Source organism: Ostrinia furnacalis, unplaced genomic scaffold (genome assembly GCF_004193835.3).
Source record: "Ostrinia furnacalis isolate ACB-3 unplaced genomic scaffold, ASM419383v2 OfSCF1172, whole genome shotgun sequence".
Taxonomy (NCBI): Eukaryota; Metazoa; Arthropoda; class Insecta; order Lepidoptera; family Crambidae; genus Ostrinia; species Ostrinia furnacalis.
The window spans coordinates 973,134-991,031 of record NW_021131411.1 but is presented as its reverse complement, the minus strand read 5'-3'; the positions used below and the strand labels follow the sequence as shown (position 1 = coordinate 991,031).

General features: G+C 38.3%; 1 protein-coding gene across 1 annotated transcript in view; it reads left to right on the top strand.

Annotated features, from left to right (window-relative positions):
• InR (insulin receptor) overlaps window positions 1–17,898 on the top strand; it is a 66,824-nt gene that overhangs the window by 24,866 nt on the left and 24,060 nt on the right. Inside the window, exons 3-9 of the mRNA XM_028303044.1 lie at window positions 9,243–9,417; window positions 9,775–9,886; window positions 9,975–10,112; window positions 10,287–10,443; window positions 10,861–11,042; window positions 16,339–16,491; window positions 17,345–17,504. Of these exons, the coding sequence (XP_028158845.1) occupies window positions 9,243–9,417; window positions 9,775–9,886; window positions 9,975–10,112; window positions 10,287–10,443; window positions 10,861–11,042; window positions 16,339–16,491; window positions 17,345–17,504 (1,077 nt within the window). The remainder of the gene's footprint in view (window positions 1–9,242; window positions 9,418–9,774; window positions 9,887–9,974; window positions 10,113–10,286; window positions 10,444–10,860; window positions 11,043–16,338; window positions 16,492–17,344; window positions 17,505–17,898) is intronic.

Here is a 17,898-nt window from a genome sequence, read left to right as displayed (position 1 = left end):
AGCGTGTAACGCGGACGCAGATTTAATGGAGCCCAAATACTTGTTTACCTGTCTTGGAAATGAAATGAGATATAAATAAAATTCTCTAGGAAACTCCTAAATGCGTGAGGTATTGACCGGGTGTTAGGTGGGAGATTTGTTATATTTCAAGCTGTTGCCCTCAAAACGTATACCCCTTTCATAATACGTTTCCGGGTCGTCGACCGCCAACGTGCGCGACCTTGTCGACTTGTTATGGCCCTTTCCATGCTGCCGCTGTATCGTAATAAATAACAAGATATATTTACGCAGTAAGGATTTATGGAAGTGGTACCGACCAGCGTTGGCGGGCCGGAGTCCGGGAGTCGGCGATCAAGCTAGCCGTTAATGAGTCACCGGAGCAACCGGCGCGCACGACGTAAACACGATCGTTGTGCCCTGCGAGGCCATCGCGCGCAAATAAACGCGCCTCACATGGGTGTATCGCCAACTGTTTTTGACGCACTAGTAGCACAACAATAATCGTTAGCCAAGTGTACAAACTACCTATCTGTAATCTAATTCTATCCATTACAATTAAAATAATGTCTAAATAAATACGAATGAAGAAACGATAAACTACGGTGCAGGCAGGGACTTGTTGTATTTGTTGTGTCCATTCCTCAGAACATAGAAGGGATCTGAGGTCCATTCACTCTCAGATTGGAAATTAATCATAACAAGGGTATTTAACCACAGTCGCACCTGGTGTAGGTACTATTACTTATTCTGTGCTGTGTGCCTACCATGAGTTTACGTTAGGTGAGCTCGCTAGCGACTGCGTAAAAAATGACATTTAAATGCATGACATATTGTGCAGCGCCCCTAGCGGCTACTTTCAAGAAACAAAATCTTCATAGAGATTTTTGACGTACTCGCTAGCGAGCACACCTGACGTAAACTCATGGTAGGTACACTGGTGTTAAGTAAACAAACAGTTTATTCCTATTCATCCATCCATCCATTGTCATTGGTCAAAGTAAATCTAACATTTTAGATGTTATATGACGTGTTTGCTGTAAAAGCTCGTGGTGCATGCCGCCACACTTTGCTTTTATTATTGTATCAATCGTCAAACAGGAGTTAAAGCGTCCAATATTATCACTCGAGTTTATGAGAACATTTATTTATTGGTCGTTGGCTAGTTGCTTAATCTCCATTTAAATTGTGTACTGAAATCAGAGTTGGTTAAAAAAAACGTTGACTAAATGAAAACTAACTTTTAAAGATGAAAATCTGTTAAACACCACAAAGCAACAGCTTATTGGTTTATGAAACTCAGTTATTTGAACACCCCCAAGATACTTTAGTAACGTGAGATGGTGAAGTTAATCCTTAATCGGACTCTTACAAACATTGTACATATTTATATTGTGTCTTTGGAAAACATAAACCCCTTTAAGTATAAACTATGATAGCCTTAAATAAATAAAATTACTCAATAAATCAAACAAGAGTTTATGATAAGAGAGAGACCAATAACAGCGGAATTTTACAGTTTATGTAGGTATGAGTTGAAATTATTTGGCTTCAAGTTAACTTTTGAAAGAAGTTGTTGAATTTGATATTCGACTTCTGCCATATAAAAATACTCTACGATTTTGTATTGTGTTGTGCGTTCCGCCGATAAATATCCGATCATATTTATTTTCCAACGTTTAGATATTGAAGAAGGTACAATAAAATTTTACACAACTCTCACTCAAGCCAAAAGTTCCAGAGCAGAACACACGTTTACTTGGAAACAAAAAAAAATCGCAAATTATTTTGTAAAGCTCAATAAATAACTTATTACTTTCGCATATTGAAACAGTAACCCAGTAGGTGTTCTTTACTTACATCCTTTGAACATAATAATGTAATTCTTCAGGTATAATGTTGTCAAAAATGGAATTTGGTTGGATTAGGCTACCATTACCGCGGCATCTATGTGGCATGCGTAAATAAATAGTGGGTGAGCGAAATTGGTGGGTTGACTTCAAAGGCGGGTCACGTGCGGGGTCGCCGCGCGACGCGCCGCACCATTTTTATTACATTCCCCGAATGTCGCAGCAGAAAGCCTATCCTGCCGCCCCCGAACATCATGAACAACGTGTATTGCACACGTAATCGCTACCTAAAATATGTTCCGCCTACATATTTCAACCTTTTTTTGGGTGTGATTTCATTGTGTATGAATTCGACGAATACTGGCACATTTACCTTACATTTCCTGTCGTGTTTCGAACGTTTGTTTGATTGTGCGACAGTTTAAGCATAAATCATTTTAGTATATCTTTATAATTTATGTAAGAAACGATAGTCCAATGTGGACTCGACTCTTAACTAGCCAACTTTATGGTGGCCTGGATTTTAGGAAAAGAGTAAAATGGATTCTAGTTTACTGTTTGTATTACTCTTCATGGGACCAAATAGTCATTTATGTTATGTATTTTACTGCTTCAGTCTTATTTCTTTACAATATTTAACATGTATGTTGTTAATGTAAGTCAATTTTCAGGTATCAAAGAGGACGTTTGTACACTTTTAGGCTCTATTACATAATCCATTTATGTATAATATAATATACAATGTATTTTTATCTCGCGTACTTATTACATATTTCTACTATATTATTAAGTACTACCTACTCTCGTTGCCAAGCTAACCTATATTAAATATTTAGCAACCAGAACGATAATTTTGTTCCACTTTCCAGTTACGACTGCGTGTTTAATGTTGAATTGATTATGTTAAACGTTAACGTGGTTTGAGAGCATCTATTTTAAATTAGGTAGATCATATTGAATTTAAAGTAATTTAGTTAACAAAACAAAATTATTATTTGACAAACCCTTAAAAGTCATTAGGACAACGTTTACTTCTAACGAATTTTAAAATCTACATAAATATAGGTACAAAACTGCAAACAATACATTTCTTCTACTTTTCCGCTTTCAATTTTCAGCCATGCCTGTAGTTAAATTATAATGAATATATACAAAAACGTACTCGTATGTGTTTATCAATGACGAAACATCCCTGCGACTATAAATATATTTTACGACTATTTCGTCGACATTCAATTACCAAAATGGACACAACAAAGTTCCGTCGGCCATCAAAATATGACGTTCGATGCGTGTGCGTTCGTGAGAGTGGAATAACATGTTAATTTAACTGATGGATGTTTATTTATGACGTAAAAGTCATTGTCAGAAGGTCATTAATGCTTTTGAAATAACATTATTTTATCTACTCTACAACTACAATGTTATGGCTTATAAATAATATTATTAAAGAAACTCCCAAGCAACGTTAATATTTATTATCAAAATAAACTTTAAAGCTTTCTGAAAATGAATAAGGGAAATAATAATACCTATGTCGTACTCGTGTCGTACCACCCATACTTCCTTCCTACTAGTGAAATCCAACTAGCTACTAGATCATTGAATGCCCTTCTAACATTAAATTAATATTCATATTCATTTATTTGCTCACTAAGTGTAGGTACATAAGGTCTTATAACTAAATACAGTGCTTAAAACTTAGTAACCTAGTTTAGGTATTGCAAATTTTTTGGAGAGCTGCATGCATGCTATATAATTATTTATTTTGTAGGTAAGTATAATATTATATTTTCAATGCAAATTTTGAGAGTTATAATGATAGAGTAGTACCTATTTATACTATGTCAGTTGTATTTTTTCTTAGGGCTATGAGATGATAGGCAATTAAAATCGTTGGCTTGGTTGTTTATGTAGCAGTTAATATTGCTAGATAAATTGTAAAACAGTCGGACGGCTGGCTTCGGCGCCTACGCATGATGTTTGCGCGATGCAATCATGCAACTCGGGTCCGCATGTTCGCAGTGTTCGCACTGCTGGGCTAATCATAAAAAAATAATTCTTAACTCGATATAGGTACCTACTAGGTATTCCGTAAATTAATCAAATCTCCCTCAAACTACCCTAAGTTATACTCATGTAGAGACCAAGCTACATTTAATATTATATGCATTGATAATAAACGCATTTAACTATAAAACATATAAGTGGTTAAGCGATACCTAACAGGATTACGAATTTGAAAATTATAAATAACTTGAAAAAATCTCTAAAAGATGCGACTCTTAACGCTAAAAATTAAATAACTAGGATTACGAATGTCAAATACTCACATTGTACCTAATACAGAAGGTTTTAAAAGTTTAAGTACTGTTAATTAAAGTTAATACAATTTTATAATGTGTTCACATGACAATGTGCATATTATGAATGAACGTGCGATGGTCGTATGATCGTATTCGTACCACACGCCGTAACATGTGAGGCGATCACTGATATCTTCATTCAGACACCGGAAACATAAATCAACGTACCGAGACGCACCGCCAGCGCAGCGAGGATCACACCTCCTAACTTCGACTCATAATCCGCCTCAAGCGTTTCATTTCGTGTTCTACATCAAGCACGTCACGCTCACCGACTTTCGAGAGTAGAACTGGCTAAACCAAAAGCATTCTAGATAGATAAGTGTAACAGGAATCATAATATTTCGAGCCTGAATGTTTGCGCATTAACCGTGCAAGAGCTAAGATCCGAAGAGTTAAATTGTTTTGGATTAGCGGACGTCCGCTCCACCGCGCATGTGGGCAGGCGTCCGATGCAGTCGATGAATGTCTATGAACGTATTGGTTTATTAAATGTAATAGTGACAGCAATTGTTGGTAGACGAGCAGCTCTATTTGCAGTGAAAGTGCAGTGAGTCACGCACAAGTCGGAAATAGAGTTGCGCCCGCGCTTCTGCGTCGGCAGCAGCATGGAGCGTGCTGTGACAATTGACACGAACTTTACCTAAAGTAATGTAATATAAACATTAAACAAACTAAAACTTATTCCATTTTACTAACAACCCCGAGAACTAAAAAAGAGCAGGATTTAATACAGTTTTTCTATGGCCAACTAATTACAGTTAGAGCCTATACTTGGGTAATTCTAGATAGACCCTGTATGTAATGTATTAAAATTAATTTATAAGGGGATTTCCACTTTTATAACGCTTGGTTATTATTAATCGAACCGATCAGCAATGTTAAAGCAAACAGCAGCAGAGAAAGGTCTGTTGTCATTGACCTAATAATTTAAAACGTCAATTATAATACAATAACTCTGTACATATTTATGAATTATTTTATACTGTATTGCGGAAGCTTCACGAATTAATTGCTTAATTATTTACTTAATTGACTGCTTTTCCTACAGTAATCGTATTTTCCTGCTCAATTAGTCAACAGACCTTTCTCTGCTTGCCTTTTATGTCATAATGTAATTCTATGATGTGCTGCAGTTGTGTAACAGCAGCATAACAATCCATGTCAATCTACTGCCGGTTTAGCGATTATAAGCTTGTAAGGACTCTATAAACAATTACAATACATCAATATGTCAAGTATCTCTACAATATTATTTTCCCAGTAATTTATTTTTACACCTCCGTGTCATTGCATTATTCGTGCGCGTGCTATTTAATATTTCGTATGCGGTTATTGCTACTCTCTACCGTGATTTCCGTACTTTCTGGTTTATCTGTCGCTGTCACTCATGTCAGCGACCTAATATCCAGCTCGCTATGAAAATAGAAGTGAATTGTTGTCCACATGGATTCGATTCATTTTCTATTGCGTCTGGAGTCGACGCATTCAAAAGTTTGACACGATTAGATGGTGTCTATCAATGCTAGCAAATGCTGCAATCGCTGTGTCCTAGACAATGTACAATGACACTTAGGTAGTTTCAATTTGATCAAGTTTAAAAATTCAACCTTTATATACCAACATTGGAGCAATATAGGATTTGAATTTGAAAAAATATTTTTAAAATATTTTTTAACTCGGAGAAGTAACGAACTCGAATTGACTACAGGGCACTTTGCTTGGATTTATACAATATTTTTTACTGCCGAACTATACAATAACGGGCAAATAGAATTTGATATCATTTCGATAATAGATAAACTAAACTGCCTACGCAATGCTATGTACTTATCCACTTAAGTCATTGAGTCAGATAGTATATCGTATAATAAAATTAAGTACATACCTACATAAATAATATAATTCAATGACGTGATTGTAAGATTGTATAGGCACATGCATACTCGTACATACATCTCGTACTATTGCATTACTCATTGTTTATCCTGCAATCTACGTTGTAGGGTGAGCTGAATGACATTCATTTAATTTTATAGTAATCGTAAAAGTGGCGCAGAATGCACCATTAATAACTCGACTTCATATCTTCTGTACCACTAAAACGTAAGATTGGAGAGTAGGTAACATATAACGGTAATTTTGTTTTCATAGGGGTCACTTAAAAATTAAGGATTGATGATGAAAACGGTCATTAGACTTTCAATGTTTCAGGCTCTACAATTTCTGACAGGCCTTTCTGAACAAACAACGCAATAGGGCAATAACTGCAGTGTTGCTTCGCGATCGCTCTACTTAGAACGAGGCTCTATTGAGTGGTACAGGGGTGAGGGGTAAGGGCGAGCGGTGAAGCTGTAGTGGCGGCGTAGTACGCGGCGCGGGTGTAGAGTCAGTTGAATTGCGTTCAATATTATAATTTATAATGACAGTTCAGTTACTTTTAGCTCGTCACCAAACGAAGGCATGGAAAAAATACTCTTTTCACTTTAGGAATATTATATTATCGTGGTTATCGCGATATGTAGGTAATAAATAACATAATCGTCGCAAAAGTAACAAGGCAAATTCTAAACACCTTCACCGCCAAGTGGAAAATATTTGTAATCCTACTTAAAATAATAATGGCTCTCTCATTCATTAATGTAGTCTCGTTAAAATGTTTATTATTGACACTATTGACTTTGTGGTCGCTGTCATCAATTCGTCATTGATAGTTAACTAATCAATCAAGTAATCAGTGGCGGCGTAGCATAGGTTGGCACCCGGGGCGGCACTCCCCCCCCCCCCCTCCCCCCTCGTCTAATTATAGCCTAAGGCACCCCAGAATGGCACCCCCCTGTCATGACATCACGACCGTCCTTGCCATGCAGATGCGTCAGTGAGTACTAATCTGCGCGACTTTTGTCACCCCCTGATGCTTGGCACCCGGGGCGGACCGCCCCCACCGCCCTCCCCCTTACGCCGCTACTGCAAGTAATTATTAAACCAGACTGGCTTGACTTGTTTTAAGGCATGTCGCATTAACCTTACGCGCCATTTTTACGCAAAAGTTGTACATCTTAGTTAGATCAATGACCATCACTAGTGGTATAATACAATAACATTCCATGCTCTATAAATACTGTTTTAAGGCATGTCGCATTAATCTTACGCGCCATTTTTACGCAAAAGTTGTACATCTTAGTTAGATCAATGACCATCACTAGTGGTATAAAACAATAACATTCCATGCTCTATAAATACCCGCTGGGGAGTCGCCGAGGGCTGCGGGACGCGGGGCTGTCTATGCGGCGAGTTCATTTGCATCGCAATGCACCGGCTGGCTGTACTATGACGTGTTTTCAGATTTTTGCTACAAGCTGGTTACAATTTTAGACCGATATATTTCGAACCCGCGACCTCCGGCAATAGTTGTCTGTTATGTGAACTACTAGGCTAGGAAGTCCTAGCTAATTGAGTTCTTTACAAAACGATTTAAACCTGAGTGGTTTGAAAAAATTTAAAACGAGTAGGTATTAACTACACTGCAATGCTGTCGTATTTCCTGTTTGTCTGGGTACTAGTATGTTTTCTTCCAATCGTAGTTTGCATCTTATTAATATTTTATCGTTTTGTAGTGCATATTTGATGGAGCCGTGGTAATATCATTTATAGGAACCTATTTACTTACATCATGGATTTATACGCCATGCGACTTTACGAGATTTAGTCATGCCGCATTGTTTACTTACATCGAAGCGCCATCTTGAATTACAATCCCGCGCTTTTAGTGCGCATGCGTGTTTCATCCAGCCTATCCCTCGCTCTTTCAGACCAACTCTTGTTACTCGGCTCTCCCTCAGTGGAGTGTGGCAGGCTTTTCACCCAGGGCGGGGGGGGAATTTAGTACTCACAAGAAACGACGCAATTCTGCACGGCCTTGCTCGCCTCTTGTTTCACTCATGAATTATGATCAGTTATTTATACGCATTGACGCCGTTTTAATTGTTATTAGACCTCGAGTAAACAACGTCCGCCACTGCGGCTAATGAGTTTCTTACTTGCTCGTGATGTTAATAATAGTTTTATAAGTAATTAAGGAAAACATCAGCAGATATTTTCACAACAGCTAAGGAACTCTACTTAAATCCCAAATATACACTCACTAAACTGATATAATAATATGTATACTTACTTTGTCAAATACCTACTTTTTTTGAGTATCAATGACTCTACCTTGAGCTTGGTCATGTATTTAATTATGTGATGATAAATAACATAATATACAGGATGTTTTGTATTGGGTCGTTCGACTGCCGGCCAAGACAAGTGACTTTTTGCGAGACGGAGTTTTTCCATTCCAGTGTATTTCATATTTAGTCAGTAAACTCTACAAAAAAAAGCAAGTCTACATTGGTCATTGGTATATTGTAAACTTTAAAAAACAAAGCACTGATGGAAATGAGGTACCTAGTCTCTAATAGTGTCCAGTTATAAAATTGCGCAATTTATAATTGTTTTCCGATTAGCTATTTTAAATTAAATGATTGTAAAACTAATGAACATTATGTGTGATCCGGAATAATTATTGATTGCTCAGATCAATGGTACGTAACAGCTTAGGTCTATTGATTTCTCATTGGCGATAATTAATCAAAAAGCATGTCAAGCTCGCATGTGGTCTGTTGACGGTTTTGCTTCATGGGGGGTCATTTGTAACAAATATGAGTAAGTGGCTCGTCCGTGAAAACAATAACAAATTCATCAGCGCTAATTAAGTACGTTTATTTTTATTGGCTTAATTACATATATGGTTAGTTGGTTAGGTAAACACTCAAGTTCTTTTGTGCATATAGGTTCGTACTTCATACGTAGGATATTTACTAAACATTGAAAGCTCTATTTTCTACGCTCACATTGATCTAAACTTAAAGGTCAGGGTCCACCTCTTTAAAGCCTTCGACTGTCGAAATATGAATAAGAGAGTTTAGACCTTTCAGATAAACCTTCACTTCGAAATTAACTAAGTATTTTTTTATTTTGTCCACAGTATGTCCATCTTTGGATATAAGAGGCTCCCCGGAGAACATGCAGAAGCTACGGGGCTGCCAAGTGATAGAGGGCCAGCTAAGCATAGTGCTTATGGAGCACGCAACTCCCAAGTCCTTCGAGAACATATCCTTCCCTGAACTCAGGGAGGTAACAGACTTCATCAAGATTTACAGGTATGCGGGTTCGGTCATCGTATAAATTTAAACACAGCAGTAAATTCAATTACATTAATTTTCATCTCAATGAAAGCCAATGAGAATGTTTAACGAAGTGTTGTCGAGTGGCCAGCTGGGATAAATATTCCACGATATGAATTTCATATAATATTGTTAACTATATTATGTCTACAATTTATTTATGTTAGGTTTGTTATAACATTAGTTAGTAGGTATATGTACTTTCTCATTTATCGTTTCACCGCCTATTCACGCGATTGTGTACTTAAAATTAAAGCTAGGAATAATTTTATTTATCTACCTAGTTTGTTTTAATAACAGCGACCTGTTTTATTATTGTTTGTTTTGTTCTAGAGCGAAAGGCATACGCAACCTTGGCGATATATTTCCGAATCTGACTGTAGTGCGAGGGTTGCAGCTCTATAAAGATTATGCTATTGTGATTTATGACAGCGCACATCTTGAGGTATGTTTCTCTAACTAATTTTACGTTATCATAAATGTGTATTATGGTAGAGTCATTATAATAAAACTAATTTCTCTTTCTTTTTCAGTCACTGGGACTCCGCTCTTTGACGAAGATTGAACGGGGTGCCGTTCGAATCCAACTCAACGATCGACTGTGTTATACCAACACGATAAATTGGAGTGCGATTGTGAGCGAAAATGATCTGCCTAATATTAAAATCAATGTAAGTATGTGTTGTATAATGTACACATGAAATGCACTCTACCTCACTGTAGTGTCGTAACTACTTACCAAGAGTGATTTTTTTCTTGCAAAAACATCGAGTACTTTTTTACATACAGCAATGCCTAAGCACTAAGGCCATACGGTTATTTTTACTGTTATCTGATTGTTTCAGTCCAATTACGACAATCGACTTTGCGGCCTGTGTCCGAACGCGCAAAGCCGGAATGCGCAAAGTAGGAACAACAAGGAACAAAAGCCTTCGCAGAAGCAGTGTCCAGCGGACTCTACGGGCCGTCTGCTTTGCTGGGACGACAAACATTGTCAGCACAGTAAGTATCAAACCTTTAATTAAATTTTTAATTTATTTGATGCTAATATCAATTCAAATACTTCATTTGTGCCCTTTTCAGGGCACTTGTAAGTAATTTAGTTACCTAGCCTCCAAACTTTGGAAATTGTGATGTAATTTCCCAAAACGCTCTCATTTTGCTTACGTTTAGTATATATACTTAAATCTGTTGCTTTAGCTAGAATATCTTGAAGACTCTCTACGTCTATGGAATAGTAATCAATTTTAAGGGAAATATTTTGAACTTTAAACCTAAAATTAATCATTTTCATTTAGGTATATTTATGCTGAAATGTGTATTTATTATTGTTAAATTATCGAACATCTCCATATAACTCCATGGTGGCTTTAGTGTGTTAACATGGTTGTTTTTGTAACAAGTGTGGTATTGTGGCAGTATGCCCGATCGAGTGCGAGCCGCAGCACGGCTGCACGGCCGACGGGCGCTGCTGCAACGCGTCGTGTCTCGGCGGCTGCACCGGCAGCACTGCCAAAGACTGCTACGTGTGCCAGAACTTCTCCATCGGCTACGGCTCCGAGCGCCGCTGCGTCGAGCAGTGCCCAGCTAACACTTACCAGGTGAACATTATATCTACGGATATTTGTAACAAATAGTTCTATACTTACGCGTCGTATCTCGGCGGCTGCAGCGGCAGCACTACCAAGGACTGCTACGTGTGCCAGAACTTCTCCATCGGTTACGGCTCCGAGCGCCGCTGCGTCGAACAGTGCCCAGCTATCACTTACCAGGTGAACAATGAACATCATATTATTATGTACGGATATTTAGAATGATTCGTTTTGTCATAACGCGTCGTGTCTCGGTGGCTGCAGCGGCAGTACTGCCAAGGACTGCTACGTGTGCCAGAACTTCTCCATCGGTTACGGCTCCGAGCGCCGCTGCGTCGAGCAGTACCCAGCTAACACTTACCAGGTGAACATCATATTATTATGTACGGATATTTAGAATGATTCGTTTTGTCATAACGCGTCGTGTCTCGGTGGCTGCAGCGGCAGTACTGCCAAGGACTGCTACGTGTGCCAGAACTTCTCCATCGGTTACGGCTCCGAGCGCCGCTGCGTCGAGCAGTGCCCAGCTAACACTTACCAGGTGAACATCATATGTACGGATATTTAGAATGTATCGTTTTGTCATAACGCGTCGTGTCTCGGTGGCTGCAGCGGCAGTACTGCCAAGGACTGCTACGTGTGCCAGAACTTTTCCATCGGGTACGACTTCGAGCGCCGCTGTGCCCAGCTAACACTTACCAGGTGAACATTATACATACTCGTATGTGCGGGTATTTAGAATAAATTGTTTAACAGTTATGCGTCGTGACTGGCAGCACTGCTAAATAATTGCTATTTGTGCCAGAACTTCTCCATCGGATTTGATGCGTCATGCGGCAAAAGAAGTCTTTTGCAGAAAAAGTGATGAAGTTAGAGTTTTCGCGAATGAAAAATCCGCCAGATGGCAATACGTAGACGCGAGGTCCAAATGCTGCATGATTGGTTATTTTTATCATTACATTGACAGATATGTCAAAATCCACCAATCACGCAGCAGTCAGACCCCACATCCACGTCCCGCCATCTAGCGGATCTTTCATTCGCGAAAACCCCTTATTAATAAAGGGGAAACTACCGTTTAATACGTTTGTACATTCTTGCACATACAGTGTAACAATGCCGACACAGTGTCCCAGATGTCACAAAGTTGTGACTTCGGGAGGTCATTTGTGTAACGGCTTATAACTTAACTAGCTGTGCCCGCGACTCCGTCCGCGTGGAATAATGACTTTGGGTAGGCACTTTTAATAATTTAGTCTAATTATTTTACAAATAGCTTTTGCCCGCGACTTCGTCCGCGGAGAAGTCGAAAACGTTCTCATTCGATTTTTAAATGTTTNTGGTTTTACAAAGGTAATACAATAGAGAATAACACAAAAAAATAAAAACCACCTGTTATACGGGCATTTTTCGGAGAAATTTATCAAATAACCAAAAAAACACGATTTTTTAAGCAGATTTTTTTCAAAAAATATCATTTTTTATTATTTGTTGGCATTTTTTGTGTATTGTTTGTATTTTTTTAGTATCCTCTGTTATTTAGCATTATTACTGTTTTTATTTTATCAGGATATACTGCTTAGTTTAAAAGTTATTACGTTTTCTTTACAATAAGTAATTGGAAGAAAAAAAATTCTATAAAAAATTTAAAAAAAATCTCAAAAAATTTTTGACCACTTTTTTGTCGATAAAAATAAGTCTAGTTTCATCTATTTTCATATGTACACTTTAACGTGACTCACACTGTATATACTTGTATACCTAAAATTAATCATTTTCATTTAGGTATATGCTGAAATGTGTATTTATTATTGTTAAATTATCGAACATCTCCATATAACTCCATGGTGGCTTTAGTGTGTTAACATGGTTGTTTTTGTAACAAGTGTGGTATTGTGGCAGTATGCCCGATCGAGTGCGAGCCGCAGCACGGCTGCACGGCCGACGGGCGCTGCTGCAACGCGTCGTGTCTCGGCGGCTGCACCGGCAGCACTGCCAAAGACTGCTACGTGTGCCAGAACTTCTCCATCGGCTACGGCTCCGAGCGCCGCTGCGTCGAGCAGTGCCCAGCTAACACTTACCAGGTGAACATTATATCTACGGATATTTGGAACAAATAGTTCTATACTTACGCGTCGTATCTCGGCGGCTGCAGCGGCAGCACTACCAAGGACTGCTACGTGTGCCAGAACTTCTCCATCGGCTACGGCTCCGAGCGCCGCTGCGTCGAGAAGTGCCCAGCTAACACTTACCAGGTGAACATTATATCTACGGATATTTGGAACAAATAGTTCTATACTTACGCGTCGTATCTCGGCGGCTGCAGCGGCAGCACTACCAAGGACTGCTACGTGTGCCAGAACTTCTCCATCGGTTACGGCTCCGAGCGCCGCTGCGTCGAGCAGTGCCCAGCTAACACTTACCAGGTGAACATCATATGTACGGATATTTAGAATGTATCGTTTTGTCATAACGCGTCGTGTCTCGGCGGCTGCACCGGCAGCACTGCCAAAGACTGCTACGTGTGCCAGAACTTCTCCATCGGTTACGGCTCCGAGCGCCGCTGCGTCGAACAGTGCCCAGCTAACACTTACCAGCTGAACATTATACATATGTACTATTAGAGGCCGGTAGATCTATTCTCATAAATAAAACACTGGATACTTATCTTATACATTATATTGCCTTATTTTAGATACAATTCATCACTTAGCACAAAAGCGCGCGAAGTCATCTCCGCGCGTCCCTCTATTCTGACGTTTGATTCTCGTGTGACATTGACGTATTGTCAATGTCACTATCACAGCATCTCATTGGCCACAACGATACCGTTATTTTAACGTTTTAGATTTTTCATAATTAACAGTACCTACGGGTATTTAGAATAAATTGCTTAACGCTTATGCGTCGTGACTGGCAGCACTGCTAAATATTGCTATTTGTGCCAGAACTTCTCCATTTGGATATGGATTTGAACGCCTATGCGTCATGCGGCAAAAGAAGTATTTTGCAGAAAAAGTCTTCCATCTATGCTAAACCAAAACAAGCTATATGTACGCTAAAAATATGTTACCTACTGTGTTTTGATGGAATTAATAAAGGTGACACTACCGTTTATTATGTTTGTACATTCTTGCACATACAGTGTAACAATGGCCGACACAGTGTCCCAGATGTCACAAAGTTGTGACTTCGGGAGGTCATTTTGTGTGATGGCTTATAACTTAATTATTATCATTTACAAAGATCTAATTGAGTTAACTGTGTTAATCTTGAAGGTTGTTAAGACGTTTCATATGGTATATGAAGTGACGTAACATTGTTTACATAAATATTTCAAAAGAGTAGTGAGTATTTCTCAAAAAAAATGTACGTAACGAAACGGTAGTAACGAAATAGTAAGGCCATAAGGCTTGTTATACATTGGCGAAATATTGTGAATGCTCTTTATTTATTCAATTCGAAATATTTGTAAGTATGCACCCAAATACGGGGTAATATTAAGGGGTTAGAAATAAAATAAGGGAGTAATCATTCATACTATTTTAATAAAATTATTTTTGTTCCATCATGTTTATCCATTTTGAGTCGTTCTCTGTAAGCTTTTTGCCTTTCGGCATTGGTTTTTGGCGGCATTCCTAAAAAAACAAAAGAAGTAATCACATAAAAACGTAATCTAAATGATTTGATAATTTTTTGCTGGTGGCACTTCTGTAAAGCAGATAGTATCCAATCCTTTTGTTATTAACGCTCTATATTTTTTGAAATAAATTAAGTAGTGAATATTACTATGCTTAGTCAGGTAATAACAGTATACACTCAGCATTATGTTGTACTTTTTCGTAACGTAACGAAATTCGTAAAAAACGTAACGAAATATTAGACAAAATGAGATCAGAAACAAGTATTTTTTTGATAAAATTTGTTACAGCAAATATAAAAGCTTACTAAATGTTCGTACCACACGTATTACAAAAAATGGTTAAATGAAGACTTACCGTTCTATATAAAATCGCTGATTTTACTGCCTGTTACGAAAAAGTAATCCCACAAAACACACACGTTTTCACTAATTTTCGCGATAGATGTTATGGCGGAGACGTCAGGCCAACAGCCATTCAGAGTGCAGCTATTGTTGTCCGTGTAAAATAAATACGGAATTGTTCAGAAACCATGGGAAAGTAGAAATAAATCGTAACTAAAGAGTAAATAACGAAATAGTAAATGAGAGCGACTCATTTTGTTTTTTTGCTTTAAATTGCCAATTCATTATGACACCCCATAGAAAATCAATTTGATACAGAAACTGCGATTACTGTAGAACGATAATACAAAGAAATTTACAATAATTTAGTTACGTATCGCATTTTATGAAACAAAAATACATGAAAAAGCTAGGGTGGCAAACAGGTTTTTGTATGAAAGGTAAAAAAGGACTATTTTTAAAATGTCTAAATATTTGGTAATAAGTAGGATTATAGCTATAATTCTTCGTTATCTTAAAGATTAATATTCATCCTTCAAAATTGTGTGTGTTTTTTTTGTGTGATGATAAAACTTTTGAACTATTTCAAAGCACACTTTTTTTTTTTCAAAATGTACATTTTTTTTGAGAAATACTCTAGTAATAATATATACAGTACATATTGTTAGTAAGTACTACTTACTATGTTTCTAATAAAACTCATAAAAATGAATTAAAAACTGTAAACTGGGCGATAAATTTTATTATAAGTAGGTAATTCATATTATTTGATAACGCTGATCCAATCCAGTTAAATTGCTACGGTTACTATCGAGGTAGAAAAAAGTACATACAATATAGCAAAGCAAAGTACAATGATATAGTATACTTATTTATTATTGTTATTCTTAAAGGCAAATTCAACTGCGGCTGTGCGTGTAAATGGATTTGCGATGCAGTGCAGAGCAGATATTAGTTATAAATCAAATCAAGAAAAGGTCCGAATGCTGCGTAGAGATATGGCCAGAAACTGTGTTTATTTGACTGAACCTAGATGCCATTTTATTTCACATGATCCATGTGAACTTTACGCGCCATAAAGACCATGGTTGCTTGATCCTACTTAGTGGTCTGTTTCGCGCTACATCGCTTGCAGCTCGGCATACTAGCACTCTTCTCATCAGTTCAAGTCATTCAGAAAAGCGTGTAATCTTCATCGGCCATATTTTTACCTAATAGTCAATGACGTTAGCTATTATTGTACATTTTACCCACTAATCGTAAATGACGTAGCCGTTAATGTAAACGTAAACCAAACTATAGCGAGTGTAATGTTGACAGCTGGCGCGTCGTTGCGTCACAGAGCAAGAGTGCCGCCAGATGCCGGTGCCTACGCCCGGCTCGATCGACCTGAACCGGCCGGCGCCCGTCATCAATGCGTACAAGATCCTCAACAGGACCTGCGTCTACAACTGCCCTAGCGGCTACATGGAGGTATGGAATTGAGTAGACTACCATTAACCAAAATTTCAAGGCAACTCCTAAAAAAGAAAACAATTTTACCCTTGGAAACCGAATAATGCTTCAACCACACCAACGCGTGCAGATCGCTATCAGAGCGCGATCATAGGCCAATGACAGGTCGCGCGGACTGTCATGGGTCGCGCGACCTGTCATTGCCCTTGATCGCGCCAGCGATAGCGATCTGCACGCGTTGGTGGGGTGAAAACAAAATTTTCACCCCAATCAAGTAACTTCCAAAAAATGACGTCATAGCTTATCTTTTCCTACAGGCTAGCCACGTTTTGGTATGTCATATAACAATTCATTAGCATGTCAATTAGGTACACGAAACAAAACTTCCCTTATGTATGGACTTATGCGGCCATGCGACATGCCATGCCTCTATTTAATTACTCGTATTCTTGTCTTGTAAACAATGTCCAGGCCAGACATCGAAATATATTGGCAAGAAGACGTTAGTTGACATTGATTTTATTTATGTAGCTCATTACCTAAAAATTATGTTGATTGCTGGATTGGCAAGTAATTTATAATAGTAATTTAGATAAATATCTGACCTCAGGGCATAGTCGTTCTCGTTATGACTGAATTGTACATGACAGTTTAATTTAATACGATTGTTTAAAAGTTTTTATTAGTATGTTAAACTCTATTAAAGTACATTTTTTTTTCTAGAACCGACCTAATTAAACGTAACGATCGTAACGTAGTACGTTATTACGTCTTATTTGACCTTGACACTTTTGAAATCGAATTGACGATCGGGGCGTTCCGAATGATAAAAATATGTACTTCAGTGTAACCACACGTGTGTTGTTGTCAGGACGGTGACGTCAGCAACGCTCGCTGCACGCCGTGTCCAGGCCAGCGCTGCAAGCGGGAGTGCACCGGGGCCAAGATCGACTCGGTCGCCGCGGCGGAGCAGTTCCGGGGGTGCACACACATCAAGGGCACCCTGGAGATAGCGGTTCGGGCCACAGGCGGTGAGTTGACGGTATTATTGGCACCCCTTATCCCCCCAATGACCTATTATAGATACAAATTACAAATACACCCCCTAGGTTTTATTACATTTTTCCTTTTTAACCTGGTAACATGAAAATGTGATGTAAGAAGTTTAGATTTTGCTTCTCTTATAATAACTCAGAATCGTCCACTGGGCTGAACAGTTTAGTAAAGGTACATCCACATTAGTAACAGACAAGCATTACGATACACTTATGGCACGTGCAAAGAATCATTGCATGGAATTAGCTGTGAAGACGGTGCGTGCGCGGGACGCGCGGGTCTTATGTCTATGAAGAAATCACAACTACATATTTCGTTTCTAACTTATTAAATTTATAGAGGCAAGTAATCTTGATAAATTGACTGACT